A 21,649-nucleotide genomic window follows, 5' to 3' on the forward strand; every position below is an offset into this window, starting at 1 on the left:
TTGGAGCTGCATTGTTGCAACATGTATATCTCCTTCCCTTTTCAGCTCATGATGTGTTTCAGTAGCAGAGGGAAAAACAGCCAGCCTTCCAGATTTTTTTTAAACGTTTTCTGAAGACACTTACTTTAGCAAATGTCCTGTATCCTTCCAGAATGGGTCTGTAGCCTGTACATCGACACAAGTTCCCTGCATTGCCAGAGCAAAAGGTTAAACATTTAGCACCATTTGACTACGAACTTCTCTTCTTTTAGATAATTTCATTGTTTCTCACAAAAAACTGTCAAATATAGATAAAGCTAATGAAAAAACTGGGAGGGAAAAAATTTCATTAGTAAACCTGCAACAATCCTACATTTCAACTTTTTGTTGAAATTTTAAATTGAAATTCATTTAGAACAAATTCAATCTGCCTTATTCAGTACTCATTTATCTCAATTGTGTGAGCCTTATCAGTGTGATAACTATATTCCCTCTCCTGAATTACACAGTTTGCTTTCTCCTGCATCATCATTCCTCTTGGATCATTTCTGGAAGCACAGTAATGACTCTAACTTCAGCAATAACAACAGCCTTCAGATGATTTACACAGTTGGTTTCTGCCCCACTCCATCATGTATATTGCTGTCTTGGTCCTTTACTTGAGGTTGCCTGGCCCAGATGTTCTCCATCACCTCTGCAGGCTCTTGTCACAGCAGTGAATAAGCAAGCCCCTCAGAGACAGGCCACCTTTTGTTCTGTATTAATATTAGTGGGTTCCTAATCCAAGACTGAGGCCACTTGCCCCTGCTTATGGGCAAAGAATGAGGTTCTATGAGATCTTTTACAGGTCATCTTTTTTCCACTTCATAGCACCTATCCAGTCCCCTAGTAGAAAAGCTAGTCCTTAACCTCATAACAATCATCTATTTTTAATAAAATACATTAAATAAAGGTGCACCTCCATCCCATTTGGTGAAGTAGATGTAATAAAAGCAGAACAGTTCGCATCCCTGCAGGGTTTATGAGTATTACCTTGGAAAGCATCTTCAATGTCTTCCATTTTGGGCTCGGGGTTGTTCCGAAGCAATGTATACATGGACATGACAATGCCTGGAGTGCAAAAGCCACATTGGGAACCATGACTTTTTGCTATCCTCTCCTGAGAAAAAGTAAAAACAACCATTAGCCCTTAATATCATGATGACATCAGTGCTGTGCTTGTTTCTGTAACATCTCTGCTAAAAAGAACACCCAGTCTCGCCAGGGGAGATAAGATTATCACCAGATGTTATCTGATGGGATGGCCAATCAATCTGTGAAGCAGACTTCAAATTAAAAAACAGCATGAAAAGTCTGTACCTAGGCTTTGAACACACACTGTAACTGAAGGTGACTAGAAGCCTCCAGTGAGATCAGGAGTTCTTCAGATTTACCATGCTAGGAATGTTGGGGCTACCTGAGTCTGAGTTTCAAAGCTTGGAATCTTCATGGGAAGTAGGAAAAAGAAGACAAACAGACAAAGGTCAGATTAGCTGCCATCCATTGATGCATATCTAACTCATTTTTCACTTTGTTGTTTACTGTCTTAGATATTGGCACAAGTCCTACCCACTGTGCAAACTGAGATGAATCACAGTTTACATTAAGGGGGCAGGATCTCTGACAAAGCTGAGGTAAGGCTGCATTATAACACTGTGCTAGAAAAACAGGGCTTCACATTCCTGTCACACCTCCACAACAAGAATATTTTGAGATTACAGAAACTTTGCTGAAGCAAACTTTACTTCACTACCACAGGGAAGGTTCCTAACTACGCAGGATGAGAAACTAAGGTCATTCATGGAAGACCATAGGAGAGTCAAAACCCATCTCAGATTTCCTAGTTCCAAGTCATTATATTGGCTTTCCCTGAAACGTCAGTCTCCCCAGTCCAGGATGTGAACCAAATGCTGCCACGTAGCCCTAGAACAAAAGCATTAGCAATTCAGCCAGGATAGCACCAGTTAACTTGCTAGGGGCATAACAGAGCTGCAGCATTGACCCAGGGTGATGATTCTGGCACTCAGACATCCCTCCAAGTAGGGACTACTCATGTGGAAAGCCAATCTGTTGGCTTTAACATTACAATGGAGGTCTCAACACTCTGTAACAGAAGTAATTATCCTAGGAAAACATGGATAGAGGATTTAAAGTTACCAGGATTAATAGCTTACCTGGGCTGGGTGCAGCCTGGATTTTGTGTTTCCTATGCCTTCAACAGTAGTTACAGCTACATGATGCAGGGCACAGACAGGGAAGAGGCAAGCATTGGCAGTATGATGGCTAAAATAATAAATTAAGGTCATTTCATTTGACAGTGCTGCTCAACAAAGGAAAAAGAGAACAGGAGGACTGAAGAGTACTTAGACACTATAGCAGTGGGCACAATAGGAGAACTTAAATAGATGTGATACAAGTATTAGTTACAAGCCAAATCCTACACACCTAGTCATCCAAAGTTCTCATCAACTTCACTTGAAGGTTAAACTGAGCATGCACCATACGATTTAACCTAGAAATAACAACTATAAATATCCTTGTTGGACGTTAAGCTACACAACCAATAGAAGTAATATATAGGGGCAGACTACAAATACCAAGATGTTATACAGCTGGCCACTTGCAAAGTTAATCAAGAGCACAGAGTTTTTGGCCTTTTACCTAGAAAGCTGTTTCTAGAGGGTACACATAGGGAAAAAGTCTAGACTGAATGTAAAACAGAATAATGTGGCCAAAACACTTATAAGAACTAGGTACTTTATCTCATTTCTATCAAGACAGAATAATGACCCTAATATTCTATTTATTGCCACACTATTAAGCAGAACCACTAAGTTAGATGATCCAATTTAAAGTATCTCCAAGTATTATTCCAAATATATCAAAGATTTCAGTGCTTTCTATTCCCCACAGTAAATATAAACTGGAGCCTGTCTCTCTGCCTCATTCTCTCTCCCTATTCCCCTTTTTTGTTTGATGCCAATGCTTCACCTTTTGATTAATTAAAGTGAGAACAGTAGGAAAGTTTATTTCTCAGGAAATAATTCTGACAGTTACAAGTAGAGAAAAAAGTTAATATCTGCTGGCATACAGAAAACAGATTATTGTAGTAATACAATAACAATAAAGATTTTATCACAGTAATCATTTTTTGGATCCTCATAGGAAAAAGCTACATTATACTGCAAGAGTATTTCTGAAATGGGAAAAGGCAGATAAGACTATGCGCTAGAATCTGTGCAGATATTGCAGGGCACAACGAAATAGTTCTGTGCAATGCTTTAAGAAAAAAATACCTTCTTGTCTTAGCCTTCTGAGTTTATGTTCTGAAAGTGAAAAGTACCGTTTTGGCAGAAATATTAATTATAGAAGTTTTTTTTTAAAAACAAAAACAAAAACAAACAAACAAAAAAACCACACACACACAAAAAAAAGAATATCATTTCTGGAATGTCAAGAACCTGGATCTGTTCGCAGTTCAAATCGCAAAGGATACAGAATTTTCTTCTGAAAGGGATCATACTTGGATATCATAACAGTGCAGGCACCACATCCACCTTCTCCACAGCCTAGTTTGGTTCCACACAGGCCCACTGAGAGTACAGGAATTAAGGAAAACATGAAAAGTGTTCACAGAAACCTGCTCAAGTTGTCAATCAAGGCTGAGCAACAAGTTCGTGCTGGAAACCAAGCACTCATTTTTATTGCTTAATAATTTGACATAAGCAAAGTTTCAAATGCTGGCATGTGAGCTTTGAGATCAACACCCAAAGCCCTAATAAGGAGGCAGCCCACGTTCCAACAGACTCTTAGAATAAACTAAAAAAAAATCTGAACTTCAACAGTTCCCACTTTCCATTACTCAGAGAAAGAAATGACATAAGGGAGATAAAGCACTCAGTAATTGCTGAGCAGGAGCTGTTCAGGCATGCAGCCACATCCCTGAGCTGAATGGTGACATCTCCTCCAGCACCTCTGACTGGTGCTTGTCGACTTCTTCCCACACCTGGTGACTCCCAGGATCTTACTTGAACTGCTCCTCAACTATCTGCATCTCAAGACTCATGTTTTGGCCACCCAACCTTCTCTCTTGACCCCATCTAGAATCACTTGCCAAATTCCTAGGGACAAAACCAGCCAAGCACACTTCCCAGGAGTCTGGTTCCCATAAAACCATAGGAGGTAGACACTGAGAGCCAGAACTGGTGGAGATGCACACAACCTCTGCAAAGACACTTGGGACCTCGCAAAGCGCATGGACTGGCCTAAGCAGATTCCTCTGCTACGTGATGGGAACCCCTGCCTCTGAGCTTGCCTCCTAGGGTCATCTGATAAACAAGCCACAGAACTGTCATTTATTGGATATTAGCTATCCAATAACATCCTCTGCTGCAGAGCTCATGTCTATACTTTACAATCAGGCATTAGATCAAATGTTCTGCAAAGGGGTTCAGAAGAAAATTCCTTGAGTCACTTTTGCTTTGGGTTCCTTCACTCACTAGAAGGTAATTAGAAGGTGTTACTTATTGCAAAGAGGATTGGACAATGCTGAGACATTTTGATGGGGAAAAAACCAGTTGATTTCATTGGCAATGGACACGTGCCTGTGTTGAGATAATCAATTTAGGCCTGTGAAAAAACAACAGGAACTGTGATAGAGGGAACTCAAATAACCTTCACTTTCACTTCAAAGATTCTGGAACTGACTATTTTCAAAGAATCATAAAAATTATAGAATCATTTAGGTTAGAAAAGATGTTTAAGATCACCAAGTCCAACCATTAACCTAACACTGCCAAGTCCTCTACTAAATCTAAATCTCGTCCCTAAGTGCCTCCTCTGCTTTTCATACAATCATGTGCCTGCTTGAGCAGAAATACAGCTTTCCTATGCCATCCAATGTTTTTCTTGACAACAGTGCTATCCTGCCTCAATAAAACATGTTTCTGGAAGTATTTGTCTGTCCCTAACCAGAAACATGTACAAAATGAGTTCCCCAGAATGCTCGTGCAGAAGATAAGTAGGTTTTGAAGAGCTGAGACTATCCCTTTCCAAAGTTATTTGCATTAGATATCAACAAGCTTAGGCACAAAAGGCCTAGTGGTAAGAAAGGCACACAGGCACAAGAGTTATGCCACTTATAGTTCCTCTTGACCTTTATCCACACGAGGTACAGTCAGATCAATAGGGCTGTTGATAGTTCTGTTGGAAATCCCAAAGAGGAGTGTGATTCATGCCCTCCTACTTCCTTCAGATCCCAGACAAATAGAACACAGCAGCAGGGTGAAATAAGTATGCATGACTTTTTCAAGTAATACACCAGCACAGATATGAACAGTTTGGCACATGTACACACCCAGCTGGCCAGACAAAAACTCAGAAAACATGGAATGACACTACCTACAGAACCAGACCTAGTGTAGCCAGCCTGGTCACCACAGTAATAGCTACTCAGCTTCTGAAGCTATTCTGACTCACGTGTTGACCAGCTTCAAACAGGAGTGAAACGTGACTTCCTGCATCTGCTCATGTAAACATGCCCATGGTACACGGTGGTACATCTGAGCTTGCCTCCCGGGATCATCTGATAAACAAGCCACTGAACTGTCATTTACTGGATATTAGCTATCCAGCAACATCCAAATTAATGGATGAAACAGCAAGGATTTCAAGTGGCTGTGATGTTTTGGCCAGAAAATTCTTTGCAATTGTGTGGAACAGAACTAAATTTCCTTCAATTTTATTGTAATCTCAATATTGCTTCCTTTCCATCATATTCCAGTTCCTAGACATTCTGAGAGTTTTTCCTTCAAAGCATTAATAAAGTATTTGAAGTTTATTTGACGTATATTATTTAAAATTTGCTATAGTTTATGCTAGGAATACCAGCTGTAATCTCTGCCAAGAAGAAACACCAGACCATGCAGACCACTCCCTCTTATACTCTGTGTAAAAGCTCTGCCTAGCACTCAAGTGACAGATACAACAGTAAACAGTCATGAAATGCTGTAGGCATTTAAAGCCTTCTGCAGTTTCTTCTAACACTGGATACATTTTCTTCGTAGATAAGTTAGCAGAGTTGTTTCTGGGTCCACATTTTTTTCCACCACCTGCAAGAAGCAAAAGGTACCGTTATACACAGAAGTTTTACAACACAGATATTTAGTTGGAATGAGAAAGTCTGGTCTTTCTGCAACTGCTTTTCCAAATTAGGGAGCAAAATCACTGATCAACTCAGCAACGTTGGTCATGTATCCAGACACAACATTTCCTTGAATTTATTGTGTATATGCGTTACATAGGTCAGAGTTTTTCAGCCATGGCACACTGAGGCAAATCCAAAAAAAGCTTTCATCAAAAATGGCAAACAGATTTAGTAGTGAGGAAAGAACTGTGTTTTGTACTCAAGTTTTGGATTCCTGACATTTCCCCAAATGGTGTCTCATCTTTACTGACTATGCACGGCTGAACTCAGTCCCTTCTTCTTACTGATAGAAGAGACAGAAAAAATGAGCAGATAAACAGAATGACAGAAACAGCAGCAGTAACAGATTTTGCAGAGAAAAAAAAGCAACACAGAAAATTCTGTGACAACACAGGTGCTGCAGGATGGGCAGCAAGTACCAATCCTCTAGAAGTTTCTCTTTCTTCCTTTCTAATCCTAAATCAATCATGTTGCATTCATAGCCATCCTAAATGTGGGAATATGGAATTCCAAGCAAGGAGAAATTTTCTCTGCACATTTTGAGCCAGCTCCATCCTATTAGTAAACAATGCTATTAGGGGGTATCCATTAGACATAAAATAACCATTAGATATTTTACTTCAACCTCTGCCCAATGGTCAGAAACTAAAGTTCTGCCCTTGCCTCCAAATGGCCACAGAGCTTGTCTCCCCCTTTTTCTGTTGTTAATAAAGTGTCAAGAAACTTTTCCAAATTCACTGCGTGCCAGAATGTAATCATATGTTCTTGGCTATTATGTTATGCAAGTCCTAAGTACAATAGCGACAGTTTATTTAAATTAATCACTCCCAGTTTGAAGAGCAAATTGAAACAGAGGTCATTTGTGCAAGTTGGTTTGTTTTTTTACTGATAAGAAACCTTCACAACCCTCTGTACTGTTTCACTTTTATGCTTTTGACACGTGACAGGGTTACTCTAAAGAGACAAGGTTCATACTTCCTATTTGAGTCCACCTTTTTAGAACCATCCAATAAAATTGCTGCTACAAAACACAACTGGTCATTTTTTGCCCATCTCACTCCTGCATTGGGGATAATGTAAATATCTTTCCTTGAAATGAAAACAGAGTTCATTCTTCTGTTTTGGGAATGTCACACTGCACATCATGCAGCACTCATGGTTGCTATTAAGAGTTCCCTCACCTTCTGGATGCATAGAAACAAATAAGAGCATGCAGCAGCTCTGGTGTGGCCATCTGGTTCAGAGCAAGCCCACACGTCCCTCTGCAGCAGTTTGGTAAACAAACAGACACGAGTAGATAATTTCAAAAACCCCTGTGACTAGAAGTGCACAAATGGCCTTTCAGAGCCATTTCACGGGCAAAGAGCCTTCCCTGGCAACTCCCACTGTCACTGTCAACCTGAGTTTCTTCCTTGTGCCTGTGCCACTGGACATTGCAAACCCTTCCAAAGCAGCTTCCCAGACAGCCGGGCACAGAGAAAAAGCTTCAGAATAGTTAAAGACTATTGAGATTATTTTATGTTTAGACCAAAGAAAATGTCTCAAGAGGTTTTCTTGAAAGAATCCAAGATGCACTCTCTCAATTAAAGATTTGGCCCACTGGCTTCTTTTCAGGAAGTAACAAATTAATCTCAGGCCTAAACCTTCATTCTTTATTTAACCACTCAGCTCCATGCACTTTTAGTAAAGTACTTCAGCATGTGGAAAGCCCCAAACTCAAATCTTTGCTCAATTTTATCGGAAGTGATTTCCACTATGCAGAAGACCATGTCCCAGACAATCCACACCCTTACTCTGTTCAAACCAACAGCCCTGAACTGCTCCTTCAGTCACTTCAAACTACTCCACTGTAGCTGTATATCTGCAATACTGGCAGAGACTAGTAATCAGAGGGAGATAAGAGGTAAGAGTTTGGAGGACATTCTGTATTAACATAAATCTCAAACATCAGAGAGCAAGGAGTCATTTCTTTTCACTCAGATTCCTAGTGGGAGGATGCTTGTTTATGAGGCTCTCTTGCTGGGCACAAAGTAAGAACTTGTTGCTGTTCCTGACTTTTTTTCATTGTCATTTATACAGTTTTGTCCTCCAGCATATCATTCCTCCAGTGGTTTGTTGCAATCACCTGCTGTGATTTGTTCTTAAAATATTTTAAAACTCTGTGGGTGAGGATAACATCTCTTGTCTGGTGCCCAGTACAATATGATTCACAGCTCAGTATCACAATTCGTGCTCACCTCCCTCAGTGCCCTTGTACAGAAAGAAACTGAGTTATATCCATTGCATTCAGTGGTTGTAGGATCAGACTACATAGATACTGCAGTTAAAGAAATATTTCTCTTTTGGCCAGTTACTGTTTTTTAGTGTTTGGTGCTTTGTTTTATTTTAGGGGTTTTTTTTAAATCAAATGTCATATTGCAGGTATATCAGGTTGCTGGCTACATTTTGGCAGACTCAAAATTGGATTTTACTGCACGCAGTAGCTTAATTATTCATGAAATTCAGAAAGAAACTTTGCTGGAAGTGTTAGGATGGCACTGACACTCAAATGACACTCAACAACTTTGCTCTGTTGTGTTTGTATTATGTGTCTATTTGTCTACTGATTCTAGGAATCTGAAATACTCAGACCCACCTCAGCTGGGAGCCCAGCCTGGCCCTACAGTTATTCAAGTTTTTAAGTACTACGTGGAACAGGTTCTGAAGCAGTACTCTACACTTTTAGAGCCCATGGGCTACTTCAGAGAGAGAGATGTTGAACTCACTTCCAAGTAGTTTCATGTACATCTCAAGAAATATTTTGTTTTCCAATTTCTCTACTTGCCTTTTTCTAATTCAGATAACTTTCCCTTTGCAACATAAAGCATCATCTTTAAATTGTTATTCCCAGAAAGTTAAAAAAAGATGTTTCAATTTAAAAGAACAGTAGTTGAACAAGGTAAATAGAGGAACAGAAAGAAAGAGAAAAAAGAAACTTTCCTAGTTTACCAAGCACGCTTTCCATCAGCTAGGGTCTTTCAGTGAGAAGAACAATCTCCCATTCAATCACTAGTCCCTAGTCACTCAGTAAGTTGCAAGAAGAGAAAGTGAAAGGTTTAAACCAGACTGCCACACAGCAAGTCAGTCAACTGTAAAGGACCTTAAAATCTGTGCATGTGTTGTTCCTAGAGTCAATGAGAGATTTCAAATTCATTTACTAGGAAAAAGGGTTAGAACACAGATGAACAAACTGAATATAACCACACAGTGTAAGTCTGCTATTGGTCATGAGAACATTTTGTTCTGCTTTAAACCAGCACACTGAAAACTAGTAATTCACTGTTTATGTAGAACCCAGAGGGTCCCAAAGCTCATCCCAAAAAACTCCTGTATTTTAGCCAATCCCATCTGCAATCTACAGAATTTTGGGAGAGCTCTAATGTGGCTTCCAGCATAGATCCCCTCTTAGCCTTCAGAATAGAAATAGAAATATTGACTACATATTTGAACTAAAATTACATGCTACATATGCATGAGGCAGATTTGTCAGATGAGGAGAACAAAATTGCCACTATTAGCTTTAAATTGAGCGTGTTGTTTTCCATTATAGTCTAGGCAGACTACTAAGATAACTTTGAGTTAGTTATGTGCCAATCTTTATGCCTAGTGAATAAACAGGTGCTTAAAATAAACAGTCCTGAATGTGGAGTATGCTCAGCTGTTCCAAGGAGACTTTTTTTTGACAACCGTATTGACTGGGCTAATGCAAGAAAGAAGAATTTGCTACTATCCAAGTTCCTATCTTACAAACCACCTCTTATCACAGTGTTTTGTACTATGACAGAACAGCAGCCCATTAGCAATGTCAAGCTGTCATGAATTCACACAGCAGTAATCTTTCCCACTGGACATGCTATCACATTCTTTGCACTGAATTAGCTGGAACATTTAGTCAGGGCTCCAGAAGGATAGAGCCATATCCTAACATAGAATCATAGAATATCTTGAGTTGGAAGGGACTCACAATGATCATCAAAGTTCAACTCCTGGCCCTGCACAGGACAGCCCCAACAATCACACCATGTGTCTGAGAGCATTATCCAAATACTTCTTGAACTCAGACAGGCTTGGTGCTGTGACCACTTCCATGAGGAGCTTGCTCCTGTGCCCAACCACACTCTGGGTAAAGAACCTTTTCCTAATATCTATCCTAAGCCTCCCTGACACAGCTTCATGCTGTTCTCTCAAATCCTGTCACTGGTCACCACAGAAAAGAGATCAGTGCCTGCCCCTCAGCTTCTCCTCTTGCTACCTGCCCAGGCATTTCCCACCACTCCTTCCATCAGAAAACCTCTCATGTGCACAAATATCCCAACAAATTCCATATTCATTGCCACAGATCAGATTGCCCCATGAGTCTGATTCTTTCTCTTAAATCTGCATTTGGTGGGGTTATAAATCAAAACCACTTCAGCAGCACACCCAAAAAGGGAATAGAAAAGAAAACGCCATTGGAGGCTCTGGGTAGAGCAAATGGAACCTGCTCCTTTGATAGCACTGCAAGTTCCATGAGCCAGTAGGGAAGGATGCAGAAAGAGCTTTGACATGTTAAATGGGTTGGTACCATTGGTAGTATTAATCGTCCACTGGTGATTTTTTTTTAGCCAAACTGCCAAGATCACACTGTGATAAACCCCTCCACACATGCACATGGTCAGCTCTGACGTGTGGCTTTTGTAAACAGGAACAGCAGTTCCATAAAAATTGCTGAAATGCACCAAGGGCAATGTCATTCACAGCATGTTCATTAGCTGCAGGACTCAGCAAGAACAGACAGAAGGTACGAAACAAACAGGTTGTTTTCTTCTGCTGGCCTTCATAATGTAGATTGCTCTTTCTCCCCTTCTCTCCCCCATCCCACACAAATAAAAAAGAGTCTCACAGGACCATCTCTGTGCTTTGATTAATAGAGGTTTTCATATGTTAGCCAACAGTTTTCTCCAGGAGAAGGGGTTTTCTACCAAATTACACAGAGCAACACTCTTGTAATGCCTCAGCACCAACCAGTGCTGAAGCAACACCTGTAAATGTATATAGGAATTTGTTCATAAAGACTTCATTTGAACTTTAGCTGGTCTGGCACCAGAACTACAATTCTCTTTCATTAGAGCATACCAGAAAAAGAAAACCAGACAGGACACTTGGCCTGTATCAAAGTCCAGATTGCCTGAAACACTTGCAGTAACCTCCTACTCCAAGAACCAAAGAGCTCCCAGTTCACTGTTTAAAAATTGGGGTTCACAGAGGAGGGATCTCACTAAAACTTCACTGAGCAAGAACACAACAAGTTAATGGTGTGCCACCTTTGCTCACCACAGCAGAAAATTCAGATTGCATTCAGAAAAATCAGATGGCATTCACAGATCACCCTGTGCCACAATCTCGACTACCAGGCTGAATTAGCTAATCATGATTTCTTGGAGCTTATGTTTTCACCTCTCTCTAGAAACAGAGAATGGTTAATATATCAATTAATGTTGACATATGAACCACTACTGATCTGTGTGAGGAGAGCTTCTGTTGTCATCCTTTATAAAACTTCAGAACCAGGGCTATGCTCTACAGCAGTATTACATTCAAGAGCTCTATGACTAATTTATAATCTATACTATATAAACTTCATTCTTCAGTAAACTATTGATACTTCAATAAAACAAAACATTGATATCAAATGCACTAGTAACTTGGAATCCAGTTTGGGATCCAAATTGACAACTAAAACCCCTAATTGTAGCAACAATCTCATTCACATTTACACTTGATTAAACTAGCATGGAAGATCAACAAAAGCAAAACTGATAGTAATCCTGTGCCAGTCTGTAGTTCAGGGCACAGAGCTTTTTAGCCAACTGAGAGTATTGTGCGATCCCTCAAGGGATTAAAAAATTAATTGTCTAGCCCAAACTTAGTGCAGCACGTGATTTACCCCTAAGCAGTGCACAGGGAAGGTCCACAAACTCTTGGCTCCACACTGGAGTGGATATGCAACCCTCTCATCTTTCCAGGTTTCCCAGCTGGAAGCTGCTTTAGCACAGGTTTCCCTGCCCAAGTATCTACGCAAGGGGAACATGATGGACCAAGATTAGCACCGAAGTGAGCTCAGAAACAGAACTAACTTGGTACTCACAGTTCAAAGAAAGAGACAGGTTTGACATGTTACAAGGTTTTGAACTGTCAAGGCAAAATGATAGCCAGAGAAAGTCCAAAATGAGAAAGTGGGCTCTGGGACAAACTGTTAAAATGTGTCCATCATGTGCAAGAACCACCCCACCCTCCTATGAGACACAGTCACTCTTAGATTATTGTCAGCAGTTGACCTAGGAATCAGTATCAGTTAATGGACTTTGATTTTTAAGAGTTTTCTAGCTTCTTAAATGGAAATGGAATAAACATTTTACTAAATTCCTTTCAAAAACCAAGTGTCAGAATTACTTGCTGAATATATGAATTGTGTGGATGTTACATTTGAGTTACATTTGCCAGATCTCCTGTAATTGCTGAAATTATTTCTAGTAGAAATGCCTATATTAAGCAGTGCACCCTTATTTAAAAGTAGTTACCTAAAAATTGCAGTAAATTATTGCTAACAAATTTAAAATGTAAAAGGAACATTATATAGTTGTGTTACTCTCTGAATAATTCACAAGGTAAAGTCAAAGATAAAAAGCCACTTAGTAAAGCAATACATAGTTTTCACAATTAATATTTAAAAGCCATGGCATATGTGCTGGTATTAGAAAACTTCAGAGGAGGAAGAAGACTAGAAAAGTAAGTAATCAAGCCACAATCCAGGAGCAAGCTGGACAGAAAGCTGGAATCTTCCTTACCTTTTTACCATTCACAAAGAAAACAAGTTCATCCACTGCCTCGCTTGGAGCCATCCTGTACACCTCCCAAAATTCACTCAGATGGGGCCACAGACCACCCTTCTGAGAGCAGCCCTACACCCCACAGCACAGTGAGCACCAGCGATACGACAGGTAATATGAGTCTGCCTCAAGAATGTTTGACTTTATTTCTACATCAGTGCCCTGTGAAACCCCATATTATATAAGAGCCAAGGAAGAGGCGTGCCAGCTGCCTTTGGTTGGTGCTTCTGCAGCCGTAATGACAGAAAAGGAGCTGGAACAAGCAGAGTGACCCACCCCCTTTTATATAGTAATAGATCACAATTCCACTGCATTCCCTTTAGATTACACTGCCAGGCTTGGGGCACTGCAACAAACTCTCAGTATTTTGCAATACAATGCAAACTTCGGGGGAGGAAGGGGGGAGGTTCTCCCAACTATCCCTCACCAAATATTGGTATTCTCCACACAGCAATCTCTAAAGACAGCACCTGCTTATTTAGAAAACTCCTTGATACATGCACATCTGCTAGTAGACTGACTGCAAGACTATTTCACTAGTCTTCCTTACAGTTTTAAAGCTACAGTACCCTCCACCTGTGAGGATATTATTTAAACAGAAATGTGTTGTCCAGATAAAAGCAATTCTAGAAAACTGACACCCTGATCCAGCACCTCAGAGGAGGTGCTGGGCTAAGACCATAATGTTTTCACTGGGCTCTTAAAGCATTTAGGCTTACCTTTTCTGGCTTAATCATCACATCCCAGTTCTTAGGTGCATGTTGCCAGCAAAACACAGAGGAAAGACAAAAATTTTTTGACTTCCCTTCCCTTGGTGATGGTTTCTTCTGGCTTCTCCATTACACAACTGCACATTTTGCATTAAGTCTTCCTGTTTTTTCTTCCAAAGTTGTTGCAGAATCATCCACAGGCCCCTACAGGACGTGCATTGTTTTCATGAACAAGATACGTAAATCCCTAGTTCCAGTTTAATATTCCACCACAAACCAGCACAATTCCAAAGTCTCATGGAAGTTTCCTAACGCTATCTGTTCCATTCTGATTCTTGTGATTTTGCTTTCCTTTTTCAGTTTCAATTAGTTTCAATTATTTTTTTATTATTATTTCTTCTAAATCCCTGGGGAAAACACTATATCAAAGTCTTCCTTCCAGGAATCTCTCTGAACAATTCAAAAAACAACGAAACCTAATTAAATTACAATTTTCAGAAACAGTCTTTCCTTCAGAATTTTGTAAATACGTCACAGTGACTACAATACATATTTTATTTTTACCGGATTTTATCTTCTGATTCATTTATTTTATTTCCCAGTCCAACCCCTAGAAAAGCTGTTTTATAACAAGTGTCAAACACTATTCCAGCGTTTCTTTACAGGTATTCAATTTGCTGAAAGTATAGTTCACAGCAAATTTATGCTTAACACCAGCTGCTTTAATCTACATTTGCAGTAAAGTTGTGCATAGCTGAGCCAGTGCTGACACCTATTGTCTGGCACCTCCCACTTTGCAGTATAAGAGTATTAGAAAAATGACACTTTTCTCCCAGTAATCTTCAGCTCTATTGCTTTACATCTACGTGCAAATTTGCACAAGCATTACCTCCATGTAGTATCATCAATCTTGAAATTAGTGTACACAAGGTTAGTGCTCATTAACAGTTTTGTAATATTTTAAATAACAATTATTACTCATGACCACAAGTAACATGTTACAGCAATCTTAAAGCAACTAGCCATTACAGCATTAACACCAAAATCAAACATGTTTAGTTTCCTAATCTGTGTTTTCCATAATGCATGGCGTAGTTCTTAGGCCTAAAGAACACTTGTAATCATGTCATCTCTTCTTTAAGGAAGCCCAGGCTCAAATTTTAGCCCTGCCTTGGTGATAACCTTATAGCTAAACTACCCCATCTGCTAAATCAGTAAATAGCACCTTATGATATTCCATCGCAAGGTTTGTTTTTGATCCAACAAACTACTATATACACAATATAAAAATAAAGATAAATACAACCATGATAATGACCTCTATATGTAGATTACATGGTAATATAAAACTTCAGACCTCATCTCAACAGATTCACTGACCACAAAACACCAAATTCACTGATTCTCTCAGCGGTCTGACAGGACAGTCCATTATTATACACATTTCAAAGGCAGAGAACCAAAACACCTAGAACAGGAATTTTCCAAGTACTCTAAATAACTCTGGAGCATGAGAGCTTGTGCTATTGAAATCTCATGGCCATTTTTTGAAATCCCACCCCAAACAGGACAGACAATTGCCAGAAATCCCAGAGAAGAAAGTGAAAGCTAAAAAATGAACCACACCAAAACAAACAAAAACAACAACAAAAAAAAAAACCCAACACTCAGCATAGAACTGAGGGTTAGCTCCCTTAAGTGAGCTAAAATGTAAAACTTTATTCAGTCAAGCACAAGCTAGTTATGAAACAAAATATTCTGACTTACCAGTCAGATAAAGTCTAGCAGGTTTCCCATTTTAGAGAGCATCCCATTGCCCATTCATAACTCTGAGATGGGAGTGTTTTAGAGGTTCAACATTCTTTGCAGCCTCACTCTCTCACTAAAAAGCTCAGAAAGCAGTTGATATTAGTCAAGAATATATATTATATTTTTAAAAAAAACAGCTGGCTTTTCTCATTCTGACTGGTTAGTCCTGGAGACCTGTTACAATCATAATAATAATCTGTTCTGCGGATGATCATTATGTAGCTCAATAAATACAGTGAAGTTTACAGAAACACCATTCCTGCCCAAGGAGTTTACTGCCCAAACTAGGTAAATGCATGGAAGAACAACAGGAAAACAGTGCTAGAGGTAATAAAGGAGAAGATTTAAAACAAACAGAAGTGAGAAGTTTTGTTGCTTTATTCTCATGTTGCTCTTCCAGGAAATAGGAGAGAAGAAAGTACAGGTGGTTCTGAAGAGGATTGTGTGAAGGTATTTATGAGGAGCTGTTTGTAAAGCAAATAGGAAAGAAAACAAAGTCCCAAGTCAGTGCTTTAGTGCAGTACCCCATGTATCAAGTTTCCAGAGTTGGCACACTTGCTCTGTGTCCCTCTCTAATAGCTGGACTACTACACATTTATTTAGTAGCCACTGTTGCTGAAACATGTGGACAGCATCTTTCCACTGAAGTGGAAACAACCTGTTTGCTTTAGTTTTGGCAATTCCTCTTCTGTTGTCATATATATCCTTTGTGGAAGCAGGCACTGGACACTCTTTTCGAGGATCTCAAGAGGTCTCCACCTGTTGAAATCAGGGTCAGCTATGAGGGCATAGCAGGTTAATTAGAGCTGTACATACCATAGACTACTTTTTAAAGATTACTTTTTAGAGCATAAACTATTGGTGGTTGTGTTGTTTTATTGTGAGTGTTCTCTGTATGAGTTTAAAAAAAATAAGATCACACAATATTGATTACAGTTTGAATATGAAGGCAGAGTGTGTTGCCTGAGGGTGTCAGTTCTTCTCTTTGTCCTCATCTATTGACCGCTGTTGAAGACAGGCTCCTGAAATAAGTGGACCTTTTATCTTACTGGATAGGGACGTTCATACTTTATAGGCAGTCTCCAGAGAGAGCTCAAAGAAACAAAACCTTTTTGGGATCCTAATACAGTCAGTAAATTTAATATTTTGCAATAACAAAATTAAACACCACCACCAAAAAAAAAAACCCAAACACAAAAACCCAACAAACGACAACAACAAAAACAAACAAATAAACCACAAACAAACAAACAAAAAAATCAAAAAAACACCCAACTTCCACATAACATTGCCATGTGAGTATTGCACATTTTTTCAAAGGAATTTCTCAGAAATATAAAATAAAAAATCATGTTCACGCACTTTCTTATGAGATGTCTAAGTTCATTTCTGGTTACAGACATAGGTTTGAGAAAGATCATCACAACAAAGCAAATATAAATTGGATTTCCTCATTTAAGTTTGTGAGCTCATTATTCATGAATCACTAATCATTCAGTGTTCAGCTTCTAATTGTATGAATATGGTCTAATTGTATGGATTTATTTCACAAATTATGATCTCTTCACCTGCTTTTGAAGATGGGTGGAGTTTAATTATAGTTCTTTTCCCAGTCCTACCACCTGGCTTCCTCTGAGAGCAAGAAATGAACAAAGTTAATTCAGCCTTGTCTTGAGGAGTACTAGTTGTCACTATTCTTCACAACAAGACTTGTTTCAGTTCATTCAGTTTTTCTTTCATTGCCTAGTTCTGGTGGCAAACAAAGGATATTTCAAATATTTGACCTTGAAAAGGAACTTCTTTTCAAGCAGGCTTGTTGATACATGTTCCTTGCCTTCAGCAGCACCTAATTTGACACCCAGTTGTCTTTTACCTTGCTTCCAGAGGATCGTGCTAGAGAAACTTCAGACACCTGCCCTGATAATCTAACTGAATAAAATCAGTAAGGTATTTTAGTCTTTCTTCTTCATCTTTCTTTCTCTTCATCTGTTGACATTTTAGGAGTATCTTTTGTGTTTAGACCTCTCCTCCAGAAGGAAGTAGAGTCTACTTGCAAAGACTGGCTGCTGTCCCTGTCACAGGGGGAAGCATTGTCTCCAGTGGGTGTTTCAAGGAGAAAAGGAGAAGAAAGCAGCTGCAACAATCACACAGGGCTTTTCATTCTTTTGAACAGCTGCTAAAACACCACCCCTCTGTCATCAAATAATACCGTGACATTACAAGATCCCTGAGCAGGCAAGTAGGAGCTTCTGGGCCAGTTTAAATAAGTAAAAGCTAGTTCCCAGACCATACCCACACGTGGCTAATTTTCCACTGCTTTTCTTCACAAAAGAGAGGCTCTATGCAGAGGTCTGCATTGCTTGTTTTGTTCTGCCCTTCCAAAGGTATGAATTAATTTTACTTGGGAGATGGTTAAATCCAGTTTTCTCTTGTCTGTACACCAGATGCAGTCCTTGTTGAAATTCTGATACCAGCTGTATGATGTAAATTTTTATTTTGTATACTGCCCTAAACCTCTCTGGACATCAGCATAAGTCCTCTGGCTGCCCTGTGTATCTCACTGCTAATCACTTTCTCATTTTAGAATGCATTATTTTGATGGACAGTTTGTTCAAAATACAAGAAATCCTCCACAGCTGCTTCTGCTAACAAAAAAACCAGAAAGTTTTCCTGAATCAACTGAACATTTGACTGTTCTGTATAGGAGAGATTTGTATGCCAAAACCTTGTAAGAGGTCTCCAACTAGGTATGTCTGTGTTAGAAAAAGACTGCCTCTCTCCACAGACCCTGCCTAAACAGAGACCTGTGCCTGGTACTGTGATTTCCTTTTAGCTCCCAACTAGCTTCTACCATTAAGACAACTTATCTAGACTGGACAAGTGAGGCAAGCCAGTTCCACAGAAACTTTCAGAAGAGCTTTGTTATTAACATAATGCAGGAGAGCAGATGCCATCATCCTCACTGAAACAGGCTGGTTGTCTCAAATTGCAGCCATCGTGGTCAGCTTGTATCCCCCAGACTGTCTTGATTTCTCTTCAAAACAAACTCGCTCTAAACAATTTTGCACCAAGCAATAGCAACAGACAGTAAACATCAGGCAGGAAAGAAAAAGACAGTTCCGGCTCAAGAGCAATTGCTGTAGTGCCAGCATGAATCTTTTAAGGTGAAAATTAGAACAGCCATAAACATTACAGCCATAACATTAAAGAACAGCCTTCCAGAAGAAGGTGCATGAAAGAAAGATGAACTGCTTTCAAAATGAAACCTGAGCAGCCTACAAACTGGATAATTTGTTATGCACATATTGCAGAAGTTGAAATTTAAATTAATTCAAGTCCTGTGTTTCCCCTTCAATCCTACCTGATGTCTAAAGGACAGATTTTCTTAAGCCGTGTTCCTGATACCCTACAGTCTCAACCTGAAATGAAAGAGTCTTCATAGTGCCAGATTTAGTTCATTAAGAATGGACAGGGAAGCAAGCTGAAATATGTAGAAAACCTGGAATGATGTACATCTTAAACATGTCTTTGAATCCCTGGCTACTCAGAAGATATATTTTTAATTACCTGGATTATTTTCAAACAGAAGTACCTCACAGTCAGACTCACTGTTTTCAGTGATAGGCTTTATGCCTAAGTATGAACCTTTAAAGGCACTGAATGGAAATCTTACACCATCATTCCTGAAGCTTTCCAATTCATGAAGAACAAGTTACTTCTACTTTTCAAAAATTTGCTTGGAAACCAGTTAAAAGAGAGATTAATATATTCCCTCCATCGTGCTTATTCAAATATTTGCATGATGAACTTGCATATTCCAAGTATTTCTGATCATTTACCATGGTTGCCCTTTGTACCACCTGATGACAAATAGCACAAAGTTTTCATTGGACTCATTTCCCTTTTTAATAAAAAATGGTTTCCCCCACTGTTATTTTATATCCTATATTATTTTATATCTGAGAATGAAAGATAGAGCTGATAATTTTCATGGGCTGGCAGGAGGTTACTTTCAGAATTTAAGCAGGCATTATGAGGTTGAGATATTTACCAACAAATTAATTATAGAGCTGTTGCAATAAAACCCCGAGTGTGACTAATGAAGACACCTAACTAGAGTGCAAATGTACCTGTACTTTCTGAAGAATGTTGATAATGTATCTTGATGTAAACATGATTAACAACCTTGTTAAATTAAGATTATAAGATGGGCTTTAACCAAATAGCTTCAAAAAATAATTGAGAAAAATGGTGAAAGACTAAGATAAAGATGTATATATATAGAAATTTTTAAAATTGCTTTTCCCAGGACAAGGTAAGTGTGTCCTAATGGTTAAAAAGCTTGGGACTGTAGAAATTGGTAACAGACTGCTGGTTGTTTTCTGCTCTGTTATCTCTATTGTTAGCAATAGAGGAATGTCCAATCACACCTCTGTCTGACTTCTGCTGAGTAAACCTGTGATTTCTTTGCAATGGTGCTTCAGTGATCCTGCCAGGAGATAAATTAGATCTAGAAAAAGCAACTCAACTTACGTGGTTAAAGGAGCCAACATTACTCACTTTATTAAAAACATTTAAAAAACTTTTATTCCCTTGAACAAAGTATAAGCTATTCTATATAAACAGAAACACAGTGGAGTGGAATTTGGAACTTCAAATCCATCTCCCCTTGAAGACTATAATGGTTCCAATCCTAATTGTATTGCATACACAAAAGCTTTGACTGTTCTGTCCCAGAGGAGCTGCAGCAGTGGTCCTATAACATTATAGGGTTTATCACCACAACAGAATACTTGCAATATGAGGGAGATATTTCAGTTTCTGTGTCATAAAGCTTGTAATCTACAACAAAAGCCTCTGAAGAAGAAAAAAAATAGGCTAAGACAGCCTAGAGGAAAGACCTAGTTCTTTTCTTACTATTTTTATGATGGTAATTACTGCAGCAGATAATAGCTTATAGAAGGGACTAGTGTGGAGCCTGTAACATGCAACCTCCTGCATATTCTATGTTTTACAGAATATTAAGCATAAAAATGCAAACAATAACTAGCACTGAAAGCTGAAATATTACTATGGTCATCTGAATTACCCTCTTTTTTTCCATCATCGTGCATCACAGCTGTGCATGGCAGAAGATCAGATCTATCACATCTTTATTTTAATGAATTTATGTGTTACACTGGTCAGTGAATATTTGCATGTGTACGTAGATTTTACTTGTTTACATTTAACATTTAATCTCCTTAGTTTGGAAGGTTACTATTGTCAGCCACTCTATGGTGATGGTGAACAAGGATGAAGAACAAGGCCCCAGTCTTTTAGTCTCTTCACCAGTTCAGAGCACAGAATCAGTCTCTGCTCCAGCACTTCCACTTTATGCAGAGCAGCTGCAGACCAGGGGAAGAACCAAAAACTAGCAAAAGACCCATAAGATCAAGGATTGGCAGCCATAAGAGACATGATGATTATTACTTTAGAAACAGCAAAGAGAGATGGTAGACAGGTTTTCACTAGATTTTGTTCCAGAAGCTATATTTTATTCTTCAAAGGCAGGTTCCATTTCTTATACTTGCCTCTTTCTTTATGAGACGCTGACCTTAACCAGGCTGGCCTTCAACCCCCACTTTGATCCATCTATTGGAGTCATGCATTGAGTAGTCTCCACTTTTCTATGAATAGAATCAATATTTGGGGAAAAAAAAACATTTTTATTTTATATCTATCTTTTATATTCTTTAGAGTGTACAAAGCCACTCTTAGAAAAGGAACATTCTTAGAAAACCAGCCTTTTTATACAATACATTTCTCAATTCTATTTGGATAAAAAAGCTAGTATGAGTTTCCCATCTTACAAAAGAAATTATTGCAGTACAAAAGCTGGACAACCTGACCAAACAGCAGTACAAACACTGATGACAACAAGGGAAATTTTCAAGAGTACTCAGTACTGAGCTCGTTTCTCACAACACTCAGTGGGAGAGAAGTTAAATAAACATCCA

At 39.0% G+C, this 21,649-nt stretch overlaps 1 protein-coding gene across 3 annotated transcripts in view; it reads right to left on the minus strand.

Moving 5' to 3' along the window:
• XDH (xanthine dehydrogenase) overlaps positions 1-13,375 on the minus strand; it is a 53,843-nt gene extending 40,468 nt beyond the window's left edge. For all 3 annotated transcript variants that reach the window (XM_017812855.1, XM_017812854.1, XM_017812853.1), the window contains exons 1-6: positions 13,090-13,375; positions 6,071-6,128; positions 3,515-3,611; positions 2,193-2,301; positions 1,012-1,138; positions 125-186 (exon numbers count right to left, since the gene is read on the minus strand). In XM_017812855.1, the coding sequence (XP_017668344.1) occupies positions 125-186; positions 1,012-1,138; positions 2,193-2,301; positions 3,515-3,611; positions 6,071-6,128; positions 13,090-13,143 (507 nt within the window). In that variant the 5' untranslated portion in view covers positions 13,144-13,375. The remainder of the gene's footprint in view (positions 1-124; positions 187-1,011; positions 1,139-2,192; positions 2,302-3,514; positions 3,612-6,070; positions 6,129-13,089) is intronic.
• Positions 13,376-21,649: the final 8,274 nt, after the last annotated feature.

This window comes from Lepidothrix coronata, unplaced genomic scaffold (assembly GCF_001604755.1).
Source record: "Lepidothrix coronata isolate B3197 unplaced genomic scaffold, Lepidothrix_coronata-1.0 Scaffold38, whole genome shotgun sequence".
Lineage (NCBI taxonomy): Eukaryota > Metazoa > Chordata > Aves > Passeriformes > Pipridae > Lepidothrix > Lepidothrix coronata.